Here is a 21,526-nt window from a genome sequence, read left to right on the forward strand (position 1 = left end):
GCTACCTTCTGAAATGGAGTGTGGGTCTGGATACAGTAATCGAATATCTGACCTCCAATAATCGAATCATGACCTCCAACTCAAAGATAACTCACTGGTCTTATAGTCAAAATGTCTTCTGTATTCAAGACCATTCTCTGACCCCTCAGCTCTTCAACCAGCTTCCTGACTATACTTGAAACAAGATTCTCTCGATCTTGATGACCCATTTCGAATACTCAGCAATGCAAAGGCTACTCCCACATGCTCCATTATGCTAGCGTGCTCTGTTACGCTTGACCCAAGAAGGTGTTAAAAGAATCACAACTCGTTCTGCTGTATCTACAACTAGATTATTACTTAACTTTTATCTTCTATTGATGAGAATTTGGAATCATAGCTGGCAACTGATTCAGGGTGCCCCCCGCCTCCAGCCCGAAGACGGCTGGGATAGGCTCCAGCAACCCCCGCGACCCTAGTGAGGATCAAGCGGTTCGGAAAATGGATGGATGGATGGAAATGCAATACCCACTTGATCTTCAGATTTTGATGCCTTGGAATACAGTACAATACTGTCACCATAATTATCTACAATATGTCCTTCCACGATGGATCAGATAATTCCACCTGATCTTTTGAGGTCCAAAAGCCAGAAGTCAGCTAGTGGACTTCTCATCAACCACATGTCGGGGTTGATGGATAGATATATGGGGTATGATCCATCCAAAACTTTTAACTGGTGTTTTAGCTCTGTCTTGAGATCCTCCTTATGTCCTCTGAAATTTGCCTAGTACATCTATGCCAATTTATCTTGTCTAATCCAAAGAGCCTTTTCCCCATTTTCAATTTGTAATGCATGTATATGTGTGGTCTCCCGAGCTCCACAGCATAGTTTCAACGCTTGGCTCTGAAACACATCCAATTTTCTTAATAGAGTGCTAGATGCCAACCTATACACAACACTAATCCAACCCTGATCTTAAAACCCAATACAGATATTTGATATTTGGCCCATAGCATTTTTTCAGTTATAAGCGGATTTATCCTTTTCATGGGCTACCCAGTCCTCTGAGCTCCATCTTGATCAATCACATGATGTTTACTTCGTTCTGCACGTCACACGGCTGTATGCACACTGATGTTCTGATTAATATGGTGGCAATGTAATGGGTAGAGCAGAATACCTGGCATCACATGTAAACAGTTACCCAGAGATCTTGAATTGTACTGGTTTCAAACAGATTGACTAAAAAAGTCTCCATGTAACCCCAGTTAATGTAGAGATGGTGGTTTCCATAAATCAGCCAAATTATTTTATACTCCTTCCAGTCAATACATCTTATGCTTATCCTAAACACTGTTGTAGACAGGCCCTGTGATTGGCTGGCAATCGATTCAGGGTGTCCCCCGCCTACTGCCCGGAGACGGCTGGGATGGGCTCCAGCACCCCCCGCGACCCTGGTGAGGATCAAGCGGTACGGAAGATGAATGAATGAATGAATGTTGTAGACAGTATTATATTAACTCTCTCAGCTATATCACATATTTTTAGAACATTTTTCAAAAACAAGTAAATGCATATCAACGTCAGAAATGTAGGATTCTTGATAACTTGAAAGCCAGCTGCTATCTAGCCTCAGGGCTAGATAGTGACCTTCCTATGCGTAGTTTGTATTCTCTCCTGGTTCTAGGGTGGGTTTGCGCTTGGTCCTGCGGTTTCCTCCCACATTCCAAAAACATGCATGGCGGGTCTCTGCGTCCTGCGATTGTTTGGAAACCAGTTCAGGTTGTCCCCCGCCTACTGCCTCAAGCCAGCTGGACAAGGCTCCAGCATCCCCACGACCCTCGTGGGGATAAGCGGATTAGAAAATGGATCAATGGGTGATATTCATTTAGGACAAGATCATCATCATGTTTATTCATTCATTTTCCAATCTGCTTTATCCTCACAAGGGTTGCAGGGCTTGCTGGAGCCTATCCCAGTCGTCATTGGGCAGTTGGCGGGGGACACCCTGAATTAGTAGCAAACCAACGGCAGGGCACACAGAAACGAACAACCATCCACGCTCACACTCACACCTAGGGACAAGTTTGAGTGTTCAATCAGCCTGCCATTCATGTTTTTGGAATGTGGGAGGAAACCGGAGTACCCGGAGAAAACCCACGCAGGCCCTGGGAGAACATGCAAACTCCACACAGGGAGGCCGGAGCGGGGATTGAACCTCTGCACTGTGAGGTCGAAGAGCTAGCCACTGGACCACAGGGCCACCATCATGTTTATGATTTTCATAATTAAAGGAAACGCAACCCTTTATTTGTATAACTTTCTGCCAGTGTTGACATTTTCAAGTGATCACTTCTATAACATTCCTAGAAACTCACAATGTCCCATCACTAATGAGCTATTTTTAGAAGAGACCAGCGGGCTACTAATGTGATCCTTGGGGGCTTCCTGGCACCCATCGGTACCACACTGGTTACCCCTGTGTTAAATGATCAAGCCTACACATGGGTGTTTTCAATAAATAAAATGCTTTATACTATTTAATCACATCATGAAAAGGCAAGATAGACATTGTAAATAAAATTTTAATAATAAAAGTAATTTTCAAACGATTCAATCTGTGAATGGAAGTTAGAAAGAATGAAGCCCCCTCACCATAGAAGCAACCATTGCACACAAAACCCATTAAAGAAAGAAACATTTTCTTTGTAAAAATTATAATAAAAAAATAGACGATCTTTGATATGAAGCCCAGTAACCTCTTTTTGGGAAGAACTTTTCAAGCTACACAGCAACAGCCCCTCTTACCTACAAGGGCGCAAAATTACACCCCAATACATGTCAGCCGAGAGCCCGAGACTGATACGCGTGCCATTGTGCAGTGAGATGACCTCGATATTCATGAACACCTCGACGACTTGAAGTAGGGGCAGACGATGTTGACTCAAAATAACACACTATTTCAAGGAAATTTGCAACCACTACATTTCTGACGTTGAAGGGGTAATTAAAAAACTGAACAATATATCAGTGATTGCTCCTTTGGACCATTATTTTTTAACTTGATTTTTCTCTTCAAATTTTAAGCATGACAAAGTTAGAAACGAAACACAGCACGCAACACAAAAGAAGAAAAAAATCAAAACATGGAATAGGTGCAAAAATCAAAATAATAGGAGCGCTGGAATCTGCGAGTTTTCACCCAAATTAATCAGTTCAGTGATGTAATCTAATACCCTCCCCCCGGCCCCTCTTATCCTTTAAACATTGATGTTGTTTTTCTATACAGTGTCACCTGAGGGATCGAAGGTCAGGCATTCAATTTTGATTATCAGCCTTTGATTTTCGCTTACATGTAGTGATTTCTCCAGATTTTCAGAAGCTTTTGATGATATCGTCGACTGAAGCGGATGACATCCCTAAATTCCTTGCAATTCCTGTGTCTTATTCACAGGATTGAAATTTCTCTTTTCGTGGGTTTCAGGGGCTGGAAACTCAAATTATGAACAAGTAAACAAATTAATACTTGAAATTAAATAAAATTTAAATTACAGGCTGGCATCGATAATTTATGGAATTTTATCTTTTTGAATGGCATTCTGGAAATAAATACACTTTTCCCTGACATAAAATATTTTTGGGAAAGGGTTTGTGTGTTTATATGCGAGGCTAAGTAAAAATGATCCGCACTTTATGCTACAGCGCGAACTTGTGCTTGAATTCGGTGCAATTCTCGTCTTTACGAGAAACGTTCTCGTTCTCGCATGTAATCTGTGTCATTAGGATGTGAAACGTTCTCGATAGGACGAAAAATTAGTTTGCGTGCATGGGAGACTCTGTAGCGACATTTCGGTTTGTATTTCTGTGTGAACATGAATTCGGTTTATTTCCTTTTTTTCATGTCACTCAAGTGGCTCCGGAGCGAAATTGGGAATTTTCAATTTTTTGAATACGTTTGAATGCAGCATAGCTCGGGGCGTGTTCCACTGCTGAGTCAGGAAGGTAGAGCGCTGAACAGGTAGAGAGAGAACAATCAGAGACAGAGAACCAGCTCCAGAGTGTAAAAGAAAGAAAAATAAATTAAGAAAGAGAGATATAGAGGTCCCACCCCGTCAATTCTATGGTTCTATTGCCCGACCAGAGCACCGCATCAACCAACGCTGAATTTTGACCACAGGTACGAACACTCGGAACTGAGCGTCGTGCACTTTACCTTGGCTTCTGTTCACTTGATGTTGAGAGGTAAAAGCAAACGGTACAAAGTAACGAAAAACGCATTTGTTAAGGTGTCGCGATCGTCATTGTTACTAGTTTTGAATCGTCCCCACCTTATGCAATTAAAAACCAGCGTGTGCATTTCCATCGAAACACGAATGTGATCAAATATACCCAAATATTCTCTGCTGTGTGGAGCAACAAGTGCGTCTTGACAATTGATAGTTGAATTCCGTGTTTTTATACAGTATGCTAATGAATAACAGGAGGTAAATTAAAGTTTACCTGACAAATCCAGATTTGCTGAGTTTGAACGCGGATATAACTGAACTCAGTAGCACCAATGAGTCATTCTCGTGGCTAGCTTTTGACAGCTGGCCCATGCTGTAAATTGTGAAGTCATAGGCCAAAAGTTTGATTGACAGGGGCACCATTTTTTTCACCCAACAATAGCAGCAGTGTAGGAATATTTTGGGGGGAATGTTGAAGGGCTGATCAGTAACCAATGTCACTGTCGCTTACTGGTTCTGCCACCTACTTGTTGGTGTTTGCCCCTACAAGCCCAAACACGCTTAGAAAAGGTTTCTCCCCGTTGAGATGTCGCAATTATGCATACATATACTGTAATACAGTATATACAGTAACTGTATATATGCATGTACAGTAACTGTGTGCGTGTGTGTATCAGTTTCTCCAATGTAGGGACAGGCCTAACACTTTGCACAAAATGTGAAATTACTATTTAAATCGATTCCAAATTCAATGGACCAGCTCTACACCCTTAGCAGGGTCCTCTAGGGTATGTGGGAATTCGCCTAGCCAGTCTACATGTGTTTTGTGGGCTTGGAGAAGGCGCTTGATCGTGTCCCTCGGGGAGTTCTGTGGGGGGTGCTTCGTGGGTATGGGGTACCGAACCCCCTGATACGGGCTGTTCAGTCACTATACCACCGATGTCAGAGTTTGGTTCGCATTGCCGGCAGTAAGTCGGAATCGTTTCCAGTGAGGGTAGGACTCCGCCAAGGCTGCCCTTTGTCGCCGATTCTGTTCATAACCTTTATGGACAGAATTTCTAGGCGCAGCCGAAGCGTTGAGGCGGCCCGTTTTGGTGGCCTCAGTATTGCATCCCTGCTTTTTGTAGACGAGGTGGTGCTGTTGGCTCCTTCAAACAGGGCTCTCCAACTCTAACTGGAGCGTTTCACAGCCGAGTGTGAAGCGGTTGGGATGAAAATCAGCACCTCCAAATCTGAAACCATGGTCCTCAGTAGGTGTCAGGTTGGTCCAAATTGACACTCAAGAATAACCAAAAGGAGGAGACAGGAGACTCGATTCTGGTACCAGGAGGGAACGAGGAGAAGCGTTCGGTTTCAGTTCTCCACACGGAACCCTAACGATCTCCCCCTTCACCTCCTCATTTATTGGGAAAAGCTACTACATAGGTGTGTCCAACCTAAAGGGTGGGGGCTGTTGAACACACACTGAACTTGTTTGACTATGTGTGTGTATGTGAGTGCAATTTACGTACATGTGTGCAAATAGACATAAACATCCCGTTGCAGCTGGTGTTGATGTCTCCATTCACGGTTCAGCCTTGCTCGCTGTTTAGTCTTAACAGTTATCTCTTCCCAGCCACGTCCTCGGAAAGGTGGTTGCGACCCTAACTTCTCACACAGTACAGCAAGCAAAAGTGAGCACATAATGAAGAACATATAATGATTATAGATGTGAGTAAATAATAAAGGATAAATCTTTATTGAAAGCATAAGCGTTCTTCATTGCAGGCAAAGCCAACTAATGATTGCAAGCATAAGCGTTCTTCTTTGCAAGCAAAATCAAACTATACTGACAGGCAGAAGCATTCTTCATTGCGAGCATAAAATGGCGACACGAGAATCAACCGAATAATACGTGAATGTATGATTACTAAACAATAATAAACCCAACATTCCCCCCTGTTCATCCTACATTTGCACGTATCATCACACAGAACCTTCCCGACGGTCTTTATTCAGTGGAGTCAATGCCGCACACGCAAACATAGTAACACCCAGGGGCAGGGAGCAAAACGACTAAAAACCATCTATGACCCCCTGACGCCGAAGCGAAATCACGTCATCATCCGAAGAGGCATAATCAACACCAGAATCACTGCCATCAAACAACAACAGAGGATACATCTCATTCACTTTAGACGTCGTGGGCGAGACAGCCGTAGTAATAAGCCGGATAAGCAGCACTCTGATACAGGGAATGCAACAGCATCCACACAACGTCAAGACAGCTGCAAAAAGAGCAAAAGAGATTAGTACATAAAACACCAAATCCTTGTACTCTCCGAAGGCCTTATGCCACCACTCCGCCCAGAAGGACTCATTCACGCCGGAATGGGCCCTTATTTGGCGAGTCAGGGTGCGGAGGCCTCCAATGGCCTTGGCGAGGGCGCCATCAGGCGCGGTGTTGTTAGGTATGAACGTACAACACTGGTCACCAAACATCGCACATACTCCATTGGTCTCTGCCAAGAGCATATCAACCGCGATGCGGTTCTGAAACGCCATCAGGGAGGTGGCCGCCAATTGCTCTTTTATAGCCAAGACGGCTTCTTCAGTAAAATTTCCGAGCCTCTGGACGTTGTAGTGGAGGTAGTTGATCCTGTCAACATTCTTATTAGGGGTAACCCAAATGAAAATGGATTCCCAACCGGCAGCAATCTGGTTAACCAACTTATACTCATCTGGCACGCCACGAGGAACCCCAATTGCGTCTATATAGGTGGGATCGCCATCCCTCCAGGAGGCGTCACGCCGGAACCGGAGAAGGCTACTCTCCGTCATCGACGATAACGCAGCCCCCTGTATATCCTCCGCTGTTGATGGAAACACAGTTACTGGCAAAAGCAGTGATACCAATGCGCAGACACCAGAAAATGAAAAACACTCGCCTGCGATAACCATAATTTGCCTTCAAAATCATTAGAAGTACACCACTTCATCACACCGTATCCGCAGTAACATAAAATAAAAATAAAATAACAAAAGAATGAAAAATAGCTCAACTTTCTGCAGAGAATAACTACATCACCGTCGGGTCGTTTTCCTTTTTCCTTTTACCACCAAAGAAAAGATCGTAAACGCATAAAATCACCTAAGAAATGTATTTAAAATCCATATCTGAACCATTACGACCAAATCAATGCACCATTTGAACTAGAAATAAATCAAAAAACGGTTATAAATTCAATTTCAGCCGAGCAACATCACCAGAGGAGCACAGTACACAAATCACTTCAATCTCCAAAACAAACCCAAATAAAAAAGTTGTGCTCTTTTCTACCACTCATGGTGTGTTCACTTCTCAATTTTTATTTTTTATTTTCATAATGAGATCGACTAGATCGATTATAAATAAAATACTTTTTCCACCAAAACAAAAAAGTATACAACAATTTGTGCCGCAATGTGTTTCTTCATTTCCCTTCCCCAGATCATCTAGATCACAGGTGTCAAAGTCGAAACCCCATGTACTTATGTGGCCCGTGAAAGCAATTGACGCGCATCAACCTCCATAAACCCTGCTAAAATCTGTACCGAAATGCCCAAATTCTATATGAATAATGTCGAGATTTTGTGATAATTTTGTTACCTGTTAAAACACTCAACCAAACAATAATCGAACAAAATATGACTGGCTTCAGAATTGGCACAATTCATCCATATACAATTAATAAAATATAACCATTTAATCAAATTTCACCGTCGTACCGGCCCACGGAAGGAAGGTGTAACCCCAAAGCGGCCTCAAAGATGAGTTTGACACCCCTGGTCTAGATCTATTCGCAATAATGTAGTTTATTAAAAAAATACACCCCCATTCACATGTGCTAAAGGAGAGCACAAATACCATATAAAAAAGGAGAACAGTCGATCATGTGTTAGTGTGATCATATAACAGGAAATGACATGCCACCACTGATATTCTAGCATGTCGACAGAAACACACCCTAAATGAGTGCAAAGGTGTCTTGAAACTTCTTCCGCCGGTCGTTTGATGTTCCCAGTAACTAAAATACTGTGCCCATCGCGTCACCGGACTTCGCTCACCTTCCTCAGTGGATGTTTCTGTCGAGATGACCTTTTACAATGTCCATCAAACGGTGTGGTCATCAACACTTCAAAGAAACACAATGTTTGTTTTTCATGTTTCGAATCAGAGCCATGCCCGCTGGAACCTGCTGTGGAAAAGCACAATCATCCTACAGCAATCTCAATTCATTTTTTTCTAAACATTCTCACATATTGTCAACCGAATCAGCTTAATTTCCTAGTTCACAATTTTGTAGAAATTATCAATAATATATATAGTCTCCCAAACAATATTTCGAACAAAGAAGAAAACACCATTCTCGTAATATTAACATATAAGTCAATTCAATTTCAATTCAATTTCTTTAATCGAATTTTAACCATATACTTTCAGACTTGCTACCAATCCTGCAGATTGTGGATGGCAGGAGCAATAGTGTCTCAAATAAAATGTGAAACATGCATTCCATTTTATAAATTTTCGACCCATTTTGGAAAAGCCTCAACCAAACCCCCTCATTAATTGAAACAATGGTCCTCAGTCGGAAAAGGGTGGAGTGCCCCCTCCGGGACGGGGGGAGATCTTGCCCCAAGTAGAGGAGTTTAAGTATCTTGGGGTCTTGTTCACGAGTGAGGGCAGGAAGGAGCGAGAGATCGACAGGCGGATCGGTGCAGTGTCTGCTGTGATGCGGACTTTGTATCGGTCTGTCGTGGTGAAGAATGAGCTGAGCCAAAGGGCGAAGCTCTCAATTTACCGGTCGATCTACGTTCCAACCCTCATCTATGGTCACGAGCTATGGGTCATGACCGAAAGAATGAGATCCCGGATACAAGCGGCCGAAATGAGTTTTCTCCGCAGGGTGTCCGGGCTCTCCCTTAGAGATAAGGTGAGAAGCTCGGTCATTCGGGAGGGGCTCAGAGTCAAGCCGCTTCTCCTCCACATCGAGAAGAGCCAAATGAGGTGGCTTGGCCATCTGATTCGGATGCCTCCTGAACGCCTCCCTGGTGAGGTTTTCCGGGCATATCTCACCGGGAGGAGACCCTGAGGAAGACCCAGGATACGCTGGAGAGACTATGGCACTCAGCTGGCCTGGGAACGCCTCGGGATCCCCTGGGGAGAGCGGGAAGAAGTAGCTAGGGAGAGGGAAGTCTCGGCTTCCCTGCTAAAGCTGTTGCCCCCGCGACCCGGCCCCGGATAAGCGGTAGAAGATGGATGGATGGATCTATTCCAAATTCAAATTGAGGGGGCGACCTATTCCTGGTAGTTAACCCATTAACTCATTAATTTAATTCACAGTAAGTGTGGGTGTGTGTATATGTATGTCTTTATGGATGTACACACTTTTAGAGTGTAATCTACCATCAGTGGCTTTATTCTTTCAATTTTGTTTTAACAATCTTGTTCTCAGCAGGAGTGGCTATAAACTCCGGTGTCATATCTAATTTATTTACCTTACAGTGGTCTTAACTCACCTTTTGTTGCACTGTTGAGCCCAACCTTTTTCTAGGTTGCACCAGTGCTAAAGTTAGTTACACCAAAATATTTGACATTAACAAAGCTGTAAATGGAATGGAAAATGGAAATTCACTTCCTGAACAATAATTTTAAAAAAAGCCCTAGTTTTGCAAATCTAACAGCAACCTTGCAGGCATACTGCATGTGGGACTGCGAGGCGCCCCGGTGATCGAGCGGTTAAAGCATCAACCTCATGATGCGTTCGATCCCGTGTGGAGATTGCATGTTCTCCCCGTGCCTGCGTGCGTTTTTTCCGGGTACTCCGGTTTGCTCCCACATTCCAAAAACATGCATGGCAGGCTGATTGAACACTCTAAATCAGGGGTCGGCAACCCAAAATGTTGAAAGAGCCATATAGGCCAAAACGCAAAAAAAAAATGTCTGGAGCCGCAAAAAAATAAAAGCCTTCTATAAAACTTACAAAGAAGGAAACACATGCTGTATGTATGTAGGAGACTAGACTGTCTCCGAATTGTTTATGCTATTCATTCCTTTGTTGTGTGTTCACAAACGCCCCCATAGAATGTATTTTGTGATTTCCTCGCTTGATTTTCTGTATTGGTGCATTATTTTCATTTTTCTTAGTGTCATTGAAGTGAACATTAATTTCACTTGTCTGTGTTTGTGTTTGTCGAGACTTAAAAAGCATAAATAAAGTGTACGTTTAAAAAAAACAACACCACAGCTCTCCTTTTTCAGAGCTGCAACATGTATCTATATCTATATGAGCTATACCTATCGCGATCGACCTGCGCATACACAACGCACTTGTCTACCTACCTTCGTCGAGATCTGACGCGGAGGCATGGGGACGCACTTTTGTAGCTCACGTGTACCGTCTTAAAAATGCTTTTCACGGCCCTCCAGATTCTCTTTGCCAGTACCCTCTGTGAATTGTACATGAAACGCCATTTGTTTGCTTATTTATTTATTTATTTGCAACAGCTACCTGCCTTGCATCCCGCCCTGCTAAAAGAAACGTGTGTCGCAGGCTATGACCCACATATTTGTTGAGAGAAATGTTGAAATGTAATATTTATTCTGCACATTTTATAGCATTGGGAAACATTCAGAACATGTGTGTTATGCTTTTACTCCGACAGAAAACATATATTTAAAACAAAAAAAAAAGAATTTCCCACATCTTTTTCCATTTGAAACATTTTTATAAAGCTCCAGGGAGCATGCGGCTCTGGAGCAGCGTGTTGCCGACCCCTGCTCTAAATATTGCCGTTAGGTGTGAGTGTGAGCGTGGATGATTGTTCATCTGTATGCCCCCAGCAATTGCAACCGTTTCAGGGAGTCCCCCGCCTACTGCCCGAAGACGGCTGGGATAGACGTCCCCCGACCCTTGTGAGGATAAAGCGGATCAGAAAATGGATGGATGAATGATGGATGGATACACTGCTTACGTTGCCTGCCAGACAACAATTCACAGAGATCCCGATGTTGGTTATGCTTTCTTGTCCTCGATGTTGTAAATGCATCGAAAACTTGTGAGAACTTGTTAGTTGATATTGAAATCCAATGTCGATTAAGTCCACATGATTACATCACCCAGCAATGAGGGGTACAAGTAGAGAAACGAGAAAAAAGCATCCTATCTTTCTGTGAGCTACATGAAACCGCCACCCTCAAGGTGGGGCCACAACAGTTGGGAGCCTTGGCTGCGAATCTCATTCAACTGAATGGGACCTAGTCAGGGGTATATGTGCTCATTAACATTTATTACTATTATTTAGAGCCGTCAAAAGATTAAAATATTTCATCTATCGGTGATGAAAAATGCAACTGTCATAATGAACTCAAATGAACTAAAAATTAATCGTGATTACTCACACAATTTTTATCGCTTCTGAATTTCCTTTTATATTTTTTGTGCTATTTTTCCCCATTTTAATGCTCTCATCAACATGGAATCATGAATCAGTTTTCTATGTGCAAAATGCAAATATTTACTGAAATAACAATTTCGATTTTCAATTTTACATGAACATTTTTCACTTGGAGTAGTTATTCACACATAATCTCTCACACAATATTACTGTCCATCAACAACAGTGAAAAAAATATTTTGTCGCACAACAGCTGCTTTAACAGCTCTTTTTATGAAATCAGAACAGAGCAATATAAAATTATAAAGTGCACATCTAAGGTAAACTAGCACTCAGCCTATAGTGGATTTAAGCCATGGTTGCATACTTAGTTTTTATCAAGTTTGCTTTGAACACAGCAGTCAGGCTATGTTGATTCTGTTGGTCCTCCTTGCCTGGAAGTCTCTCTACGGTTTTGTGTAGACATCATTTCGGATGACTACATTTGGTTCGATGACAGCACTGGAGACTTTATTTTTAGTGTGGTCGCTAAAACTGCACCGCTGAACTTTCAACGTGCCTCAGCGCACCGTCACTGTCAGATTAACACAGAGAAGCTCTCTTTATATGGACACGGAACACTGTAACCTTGCACAGAAAATAGTTCCAAACAAGTAACAATCACGTCAGTGGCATACATTGTATTCGACAGTCTACCTGCTCTTTATTCACCTGAGGCTCATCAACCTCATCTCTTATTTCTCTCCTGAAACAGTGTCTTCTCCCGCTTGGTGTACCTAAGCCTTCTCCGCTATGTGCAATCTGTACACAACTTGTAATGGAGGCTCTCACTGGCAATCCGTAGTGGAGTTATTTATAATGATTTCAGCTTGAGCCAAGATGTGGACAATGTTGACAGCCTAACATGCAGTAGCCATACATTTAGCTACGGCTTAAGCAAATTTGTTCTTCGTCGTGTTATCCATTTTCTTCGCTTTGAAATTATCCATAGCTGTTTGTCTGAGACGAGGGGGCGGAGTACTCACGTCAACTGTGTGCTTGGCCATTAAGTGGTATTTCAGACTCGACGTGCTATGATGATAGCTCAGTTTACGACTGCAAAACATACAGGTAAGTTTGGTCTTGTCAGCGGAACAATCTGGCAACTTTTTAAAAGTAAACTTTCGTTTCATAAACTCTTTAAGTATCCGTTTTCGGTGTCTCACTCTGCCGTGGCTGGTAAAACAAACATGCGTGTACCTGTGCAGCGCGCTTGTTGTTTTGTTTCTGGTTTATTTATAGAGCAACGTAACATCCGCTGTGACGTGTGCCGCGTTAATCTCGCGAGAAAAAATGTAATCCCGTTAAAATTCATTCAAATTAATGCCATCAAAACGCGCTAAACTGACAGCCCTACTATTATTTTATTTTTTTACCCCAAGCTTTAACATTTAATATTACCTAAAAACCTAGCACCTAAAAATATCAAATTTTCTCGAAAGTCGACAGTGCACCCGAATGTAAGGAGCCTGTAGCTCTCTCTTCCCCACTGAGTTGTTCCCCTGTTAGTGTTCCTATACTATCCAATGGTGATTATTTGCAGGAACCAATTGTAACCTAAACGGGTTCTGCCCAACACAAATTGATGATCTATTATAATCTAAACTGCGTGCTGAACTTAAATCTCCAGCGCCGACCACAGATGACATGAGAGAAAAGCGAAAGATTACTAAAACTAACATCCAAACCTGAAAAAAAAATAAAGGGGCATTGTGAATTGAGTGGAAAATTTTGTTACATACATCAATTCAATCGATCAAAAATAATGGTCGAGTGCCTATTGATGCATCTTGGACGAGGGCAGAAACATTGTTTAAATCTATGTTTTGTTCCACCCCAAATGTATATAGGGGTGTTCACACGGCAAGATTTGCTCCGGTGCTACGCTGGCGCTGCGCCAGTAGAGCGTTCACACGTGCAAATTAGCTCAGGCGTAGCACCGGAAAACAGCATACAACGGAGCAAATTTGATCCACCTCAGGGAGATGGTTTAAAAATTTGCTCCAGAGCAAATGCTCGAGAAGAGTAGATTACGTACGGCGAGAATGCGTTGCTTTCGTGCTTGTCACGTTGTACCCGAAGCGATAGAATAATTGCTTCGTGCACAACAAAATAAGGAAGTGGATCCCAGAAACAGCAGACACAGAAAAAATAGTCAGAAAAAATGAGATTTAATATAACACAAAATACCCGTCTGGACGAAACAACAGAAGACGCTGGTCAAAATAAGGACCAGGAAATAAATAAGGAGACAACAGAAAACGGCGGCCCGGTAGTCCAGTGGTTAGCACGTCGGCTTCACAGTGCAGAGGTACCGGGTTCGATTCCAGCTCCGGCCTCCCTGTGTGGAGTTTGCATGTTCTCCCCGGGCCTGCGTGGGTTTTCTCCGGGTGCTCCGGTTTCCTCCCACATTCCAAAAATATGCACGGCAGGCTGATTGAACACTCTGAATTGTCCCTAGGTGTGAGTGTGAGCGTGGATGATTGTTTGTCTATGTGTGCCCTGCGATTGGCTGGCAACCGATTCAGGGTGTCCCCCGACTACTGCCCGGAGACAGCTGGGATAGGCTCCAGCACCCCCCGCGACCCTAGTGAGGATCAAGCGGTACGGAAGATGAATGAATGACAACAGAAAACGCTTGCGGAAAAATAGCAAGGAGAATAATTTTGGTGAACGAATATAATCTCACACGAGAGGGTATGAAGGCGAGCAATAACAGCCACAAGGCTTTAAGGTAATGAACAAGTCGAGTAGTAATGGGCGAGAGAATTGGCACGGCGTGGAATGCTCCGGCAGTGAGTCGACTGCCAGAGCGTCCAAATAAAGCCTGTGTAATTAACTACAAATGGGTGGCAGGTGCGCAGGCGGCAAGCAGGAAGCTTGCCCCCTGCTGACAAACTCGGGACGTGACAGTGCTCTGTCGGACTTCCGTCATGTGTTTGTTTAATAACGACACAAGACATGGTTGGTAACAGTTGCAAGCACCTCTTGGGTTATACCATCTCAACTAGAACAGGGGGGTGTGGGAAATAGTCCCCAAACGTCACCTTTCCTTTTGTAGGAGACTGGACTGTCTCTGAGTTGTTTGTGTAGTTTGTTTCTTTGTTGTGCGTTGACAACCCTTCGTCCCCCATATAATTTATTTTGTGATTTCCTCTCTTGATTTTCTGTTTGTCGCATTATGTTTGCTTTTCTGAGTGTCATTGAAGTCATTGTTGATTTACGTTTTCGGGGGCGGGCACTCTCGAGCAGAAGGCACAGAGACCGAGAAGGAGAAGGACATGCCTGTACAGTAGTTGCTTGAGTTGTGTATAAGTTAAAAATAACCAACACGACAGCTCTGTTTTCTGTCGTTTTGCTCTGCTGCAGAAACTGCCGTATGACCGGAAGTGGAGCTGCACCGACACTGCGCCGGTGCTGACACGCTCAGCGGCTTTGTACGTGTGACCGCTCCACAAAATTTGCTCCGGTGTAAAATATATCGGTGCAAAATACATCGGTGAAGCGCCGGCGCAAATGTGTGCCGTGTGAACACCCCTTATGTACAGTATATGTGCACAAAATGAATATGTATATGTATGTGACCAGACTTCCTTCAAGTGCCACTTGACAAACAGGGTTTATGTGTTTTATTTCACAGTTGATCATGAGACAGAGTGCTGCTTACCACGGTCTCTGGCTGACCTTCCTGTGTGTGGTGGTCTGGGGTGGCGCCGCATCAGCTTTCAGGATCTGTGCCTGCAAAGTGCACAAGCTCGACTCTCAGAAGGCGTCACACAAGAGACTGCTGCATACGCTTACACGGGTACCTTCCAGATGCACATCAACACACATGCAGACACACATTACTTGCAGTCTTACTTTGTATATGCTCAAAATTGTGCATGTGTATAGATCACTTCTCGCTGTGACGTCACATTCCTCCAGGGAGTGATGGCTTCTGATGGCTCCATTGTCAAAATACTGCTGGCATCACTCAACAGGTATAGTGGAAGGTACTGATTTAAGCCAGACCGACTTGGACTATGACTAACTGCTGTCACATTCCTTTCTATAAGTTAGTGGTGTGAGCCTCATATTGTGGGTCTTGCTTTACCCCTTTTAATGTGTCCATATTGAAAAAAAAAATCTCCGCTCATGCACGCAGCACTTCTGCATTTGCTGTAAGGTGGTGTTTCAACTTCAAGTTGGCAGGTAAACAAATGGTGACAAACAAGAACACAGTCAAACTTGTCACTGTTCTCGCTGTCTGCTGGAATTAATTAGGTACCGTAAAAAATTTATGAATTTCTCCACGAATGTGACCTATTAGACCAAGGGTGCCCATTAGGTAGATCCTGATGTACCGGTAGATCTAAGACAGGTCCCAAGAAGATCCGAGGAGTGTCGAGAAGAAAAAAAAACAAACAACCATTTGTGTGTCTTTGTACATGTTAGTAATATATTTTTTGTGTTAATATACACTGCACCCTAATCATCTTATCAGTCTCATTTTCACTATTTTTTAAAAATAAAATAAAGCAGGTAAATCTTAAATTTACGGTGGCGCGTGATTACGTCACCGGAAGTTGTTAGCGCTCAGCAGTTTGCAATTGCAGCTTGTGATCAGAGCTGTTGCGCTCTATCTTTTATTGTCATGATTCTCATTCAGAGTTTGCTTCTTGTACAATTCACCGAGGGCACTAGCAAAGAATAGGAATCTAGGAGGGCCCAGGGAAGCACTTTAAAACAGTACGTGTTAGCTGCGAAAGTTAACAGGCTGCAAAAGTGCATGGCATGCCTCTGTTTCAGGCTGTTTTTCATCATGGCGCGTGTGTGTGTGTGTGTGTGTGTGTGTGCGTGCGTGCATGCGTGTGTGTGTGTGCGTGCGCGTGCGTGTGCGTGTGCGCGCGTGCGCATGCACATGCGCGTGCCGGTACGGGTAGATCCCGGGAGGTTAGTTGATCGAAAAGTAGATCTTTGATCCAAAAGGTTTGGGCACCCCTGTATTAGACCGAACTTGAGTTCAGCTATTCTTGCAATGCAATGAGATCCAATTGCACTTTTTGCTGATGAGTGTGAATCCTTGCCAGGTGGCACAAATGACACGTTCGGGCGGCACAAATGACACCAGGATGCCAGCACATTCGCGCAAGTACAGAATCACACAGATGGTGTCAACACAGCCAATCTGCATTGTATTTGCCGTAATGTCTGGACTATAGAGCGCACCTGATTATACATTTTTGAAGGGAGTAACATTTTGTACATGCATAGAGCGCACCTGTCTATAAGCCACAAGTGCCAACATTTTACGGACATACTGTATTTTACAGAGGTATTTACAAAGAAAGGTGGTACACAGAAAGCGCTTTCAAAGTTACATACCTTAACTTTCCTTTCTAAATTGTGCCCTGTAACGCGCCAGCACCACAGCAGTAAAACAGCACTAACTGGGCTAGTTAAAAAAAAAAAAAACTCACTGTTCGCCGTCAAGTAATGCTTTTTTTTCAATGAAAAAAATCCTCACTTACGTTAACATTCGGTCAACCATTCCTTCACTAGGCTTTCTAACATCCACACGTTCCTGTCAACTTTCATGACAATGTCTTTCGGGAGGTTTTTTTTTTGGCATAGTAATCCTTGGTGGATGCAGTGCAGCCCAAAACACAGGTAAATGCGCCCTCTAACGGCCAATTGCTTTCAGTGTGACAGATGTCTTCCTCAACATACATGTCAATATCACTCTTAAATTTTCTGCTCGAGCGCTCCTTGGCGGCCTTTAGTAAAATCTTTATATAGGCCGCTTCATTAAATAAGCCGCAGAGTTGAAAGTGTGTGACAAAAGTCGCATTTTCTAGTCCAGAAATGACTATATTTGGTCATGCACTTGGCAAATAAACATGTCATGTGTATGTACCTCCAAGGTGGCATGGAGACACAATGTAGGACAAAGTAATTATTACGGTCTGTGGGCGAAATCGAGATACAAAGAAGCATGTTTGGCGAATGGGGAACGAGGAAGGTGGCGTATTTGGTAAGTGTGACAACTTATTTACGGCTGTTGAACTATGAACTTATATCAATAGCATTTAGCATCAGCCAAAGTCACTGTGTAAAAAAAATTAAAAAAGGTTGAAGAAATAGTTAAATAGCTGGACATATCTGTTGGCAGACCGTAATGTTGGCTAGAGGGAGCGCTTGTCTTTAAAAAGTAAAAATTTGTGATTGGATCTCGAACGCTATCAGCACGGAAATCTCTAATACAGTGGTACCTCTACTTACGAAATTAATTGGTTCTGGATTTCTTAACTGGAAAATGTTGTAAGTAGACATGCGTTTTGTATGTTAACAGAAACTCTTTTTCGGTTCCGTTAGATTACCCTATAGGAAAACACTGTAACTAATTTGGTAATTTTGTTCCGTAATCGTTCATCATGGGAACCCATTTTTCTATTTTGACTGATATTCACAATCAAGAATTCAAAAGTATAATATTTAAAGGGTAAATGTTTGAAAACTATGCATGAACAATGAACATAATTACTTCAGCAGCTGTATGCTCCAGGTTTATTCAATAAAATAAATTGATTTTTCCAAATATGTTGTTTACACTTTTATTGTGCCCATATGGCATCATGAATACAGCATACCACAAAATCTGGATGTATACCATGGGCCACAAGTAAAACTAACACTGTTAACATGATTATGTGTGTGTACTATTTATGTAAATAAACATAATATCAATGGCTACTCACACCCTTTATTAATACAAAAGCATGTCTTAGGAATTGAATGATTACAATCATGTGATGAATCTTTAAAAAAATGACCTTATTACTATGTATAGACTTGTCGTATTGATATGGCTTGATATCCTCTTTGCAACCCCAAGACAATACACTGTGTAATCTACTGTCAATTTGACCAAAGAATCTACCACACATCATCGTTACCTACCGACAGTTAACATTAGTATTACTGCACCTTGTGACGAATGTTTTATTCATAAAGTTACCATGTCTATAAATACTAAATTTTGGAATAACAGACTGTTTTGTCATATTTTTCATAGCGATTAGCCTTTAGATCAAATGACCAACTTCAAGTTGAATCATGCCTCCAGTCATATTTCGCTTTCGTGTTTTGTGCATACATCACATGCCAGCTTGGTAATACGTCCTTCTTTGGATGATTCGAAAGAAAAATCCGATTGGCATTCCCATTTCTTAAATGTAGTAACTAATAGACTTTTTGGTGGGTTTTTTCGGCGCCATCTCTATCCATCATCTACATGCTTTCTCAGTGTGCAGACTAAAATAGCAACCCGCATGCGCACATAATGTTTCCTGTTCGGCCCCGCCACCACTTCATAAAAACAAAACGAAAGTAGAATCGAAGAAAAACACTCACACACCACACTAGAAATACACATACGGTCACAGTGAAATCGCATTGCTCACACAGGATACACACGTTCAGTCAACTAGTGCACAGTGATTTTGACTTTTTGGTACCGTACAAATAATCCCACGGAAACGACACGCTACCGGAAACGATTGTTGCTGTGAAATCCTCAGGCATTTAACCTCCTATTCCAGAGGTCCCCTACCTTTTTTGCCCCACGGACCGGTTTCATGTCAGACAATATTTTCAGGAACTGGCCTTTAAGACCGTATATATACAACAATATATGATATGAGCTGCATGAAAAGTGTGATATTTTCAAAACATAATTAACACGAATCATGACACGAGGAACGACATATACGACTCACCATCGCAACATACGACTCACCATCGCCGCTTATTACGCAGAGGAGGCTTGGTGCGTGTGAATCTCCCGTTGAGATAAAGCCGTATTCGAAAGAGGACTTCTGATACTGTCTATGACATGTAGCCTTCTCTTTCTTGAAAGTCGTAGGCTCCTCTTCTGTCTCCTGGCTGGGCCTTTTCCCCTTCCCGAAAAAACTTTTCAAAGACGTTAGTTTTTTATGCGGTAACCTAGCACATGGCCAAGAAGCGCGGATTCACCTCCGTCAAAAGTAACATACTGTAGACTGATTTAACAGAGAATCCGGTAATTTTTCAAAATAAAACACCTTTCAGATTTCGAAATGAATGAAACGGAAGGAATGTAAGTTATTTATTCTTTCAGTGCAGCCCGGCACCAAATGTGACCCGCGGACCGGTCGCGGTCCACGGCCCGGCGGTTGGGGACCCCTGCCCTAATCCGCCCCCCAGCCCCCGCCCCCAAAAAAATCAGACAGAAATGTTTTCTAAAGCATAGAAATGCATAAGAATATGTAACAAATTCATGTTACAATCATATTATTGCACAATAAATAACAGTTGTGCATAATGTAAAAAAACAATGAATAAAAAATAAAAAGGATGGTTATTTAACTTTTAACTGCGCCCTCATCATTTTTGTCCTCTTTAGTTGATGTTCTCTCTCAGAAGTGGTTTTTGCCTGCCGTTTTGTAAAGAACTCATCCAAGGACGTTTACTTTTGTTGACTTTTAACAATCCTTCAGAAATGTGCAAGGCAACCATCAGCATAGTGAGAAATCGCCGGACTGGTGATCGCTTTTTCTGATTGATTCACATTTACCTGAAATTATCGGAACGCCTCGTGGCCCGAGGGGCGAATAACGAAGATGCTGCACATATCTATCTATCTACACACACAGACACATACGGTAGAAGTCCCTCCAAGCCAATGGGATGCCAGGATGATGCTTGGTAATAGCCAATGGCATCAGAGCTAAAAGTATGTTGCATTCAGGAAACGAATAGCAGCCCATACTGTATTCTTAACTTTCATATCTTCACATTTCTTTCGTAACAAGAGGCAATATTTTCCTATTGAGCCGTTTCATAACTTTTATATGAAGAGATGTTCATAAGTAGAGGTACCGCTGTTGGCTGTACATATTACACAACTCCAGACTATAACATATCGAATGACAGTTATTTCTCTGTTAAATGGCATCCCAAGTGTTTCTAAGATATTGACAGCGGAAACTGTTTCACCCCCCGGCCTTGCAACTGGAAATGCTTCATGTGTTGTTGTACGTGTGGTCCACGAGGTCATCATGTTATTATTAGTTTTGTCAAAATGCATTAGAGGTGTCAGGCTATCTGACCAACAAGATGCTTGTCGTAACCTTTTAACTTGCAGTGATGTCATGTCTGCTTTCTGGCCCTCGACAGGGAAGCTCAAAGGTATGATGGATTTTCCGAGCATGCGCCGTCAAAGCTTTTGCAATAAGCTTTATAATCCAATCTACTAATCTTGATTGGCTGCGTTTGCATTAATCACAACCTGCCAATGCAACATATCGACGGACTTCGAAACTGTCACTCGAGGCTTATGATGCTCTGTGTATGGCTCGACATCACAAATGATATATTTAATTTAGACTATCTCAAATTAGGACTTAAAAGAATAAGTGTGTGTGTGCGTGTGTCTGTCGTTTTGAGTGTCTTGACAAGAACAATATAAGTTTCCATTATTGTTGTTGTTTTTAGGTATGCACGATATTTTTAAGCCAATACTTTTTCAAGATGATAGCAATAGCTTTTTCATTCCTTCATTTCATTCCTACCGACTGCTGTCAGGCTGCTGAAAAAAAAAACAAAAAAAAACAATTAATTAATTAATTAAATGATTTGAAAAACAATTGCAAATGGCACTGCGACCTTATCCATGTTTGTATTTATATTCCACTTAATTGAACGGTGTTTGTTTTTTTTCTTCTTTCTACCCACAATCTTGCTGCTGTAGACTGTAAATTTCCCCAGTGTGGGACAAATAAAGGATATTTTAATTTTAATTCATTTTTAACATTTTCAGCTGAACGTAGTTTGTGCA

General features: G+C 42.4%; 1 protein-coding gene across 5 annotated transcripts in view; it reads left to right on the forward strand.

Annotated features, from left to right (window-relative positions):
* The first annotated feature begins 3,950 nt into the window (after nt 1-3,950).
* The window catches only part of LOC127596397 (deoxyribonuclease-1-like 2), a 30,084-nt gene continuing 12,508 nt past the window's right edge, over nt 3,951-21,526 (forward strand). Inside the window, exons 1-5 of one of the 5 annotated variants that reach the window (XM_052058898.1) lie at nt 3,951-4,160; nt 15,037-15,104; nt 15,308-15,472; nt 15,562-15,662; nt 20,866-20,877. In XM_052058898.1, the coding sequence (XP_051914858.1) occupies nt 15,314-15,472; nt 15,562-15,662; nt 20,866-20,877 (272 nt within the window). In that variant the 5' untranslated portion in view covers nt 3,951-4,160; nt 15,037-15,104; nt 15,308-15,313. The remainder of the gene's footprint in view (nt 4,161-15,036; nt 15,105-15,307; nt 15,473-15,561; nt 15,663-20,865; nt 20,878-21,526) is intronic. The other 4 variants (XM_052058897.1, XM_052058899.1, XM_052058900.1 and 1 more) reach the window with 4 other exon arrangements.

The sequence above is a fragment of the Hippocampus zosterae genome, chromosome 2 (assembly GCF_025434085.1).
Source record: "Hippocampus zosterae strain Florida chromosome 2, ASM2543408v3, whole genome shotgun sequence".
Classification (NCBI taxonomy): Eukaryota; Metazoa; Chordata; class Actinopteri; order Syngnathiformes; family Syngnathidae; genus Hippocampus; species Hippocampus zosterae.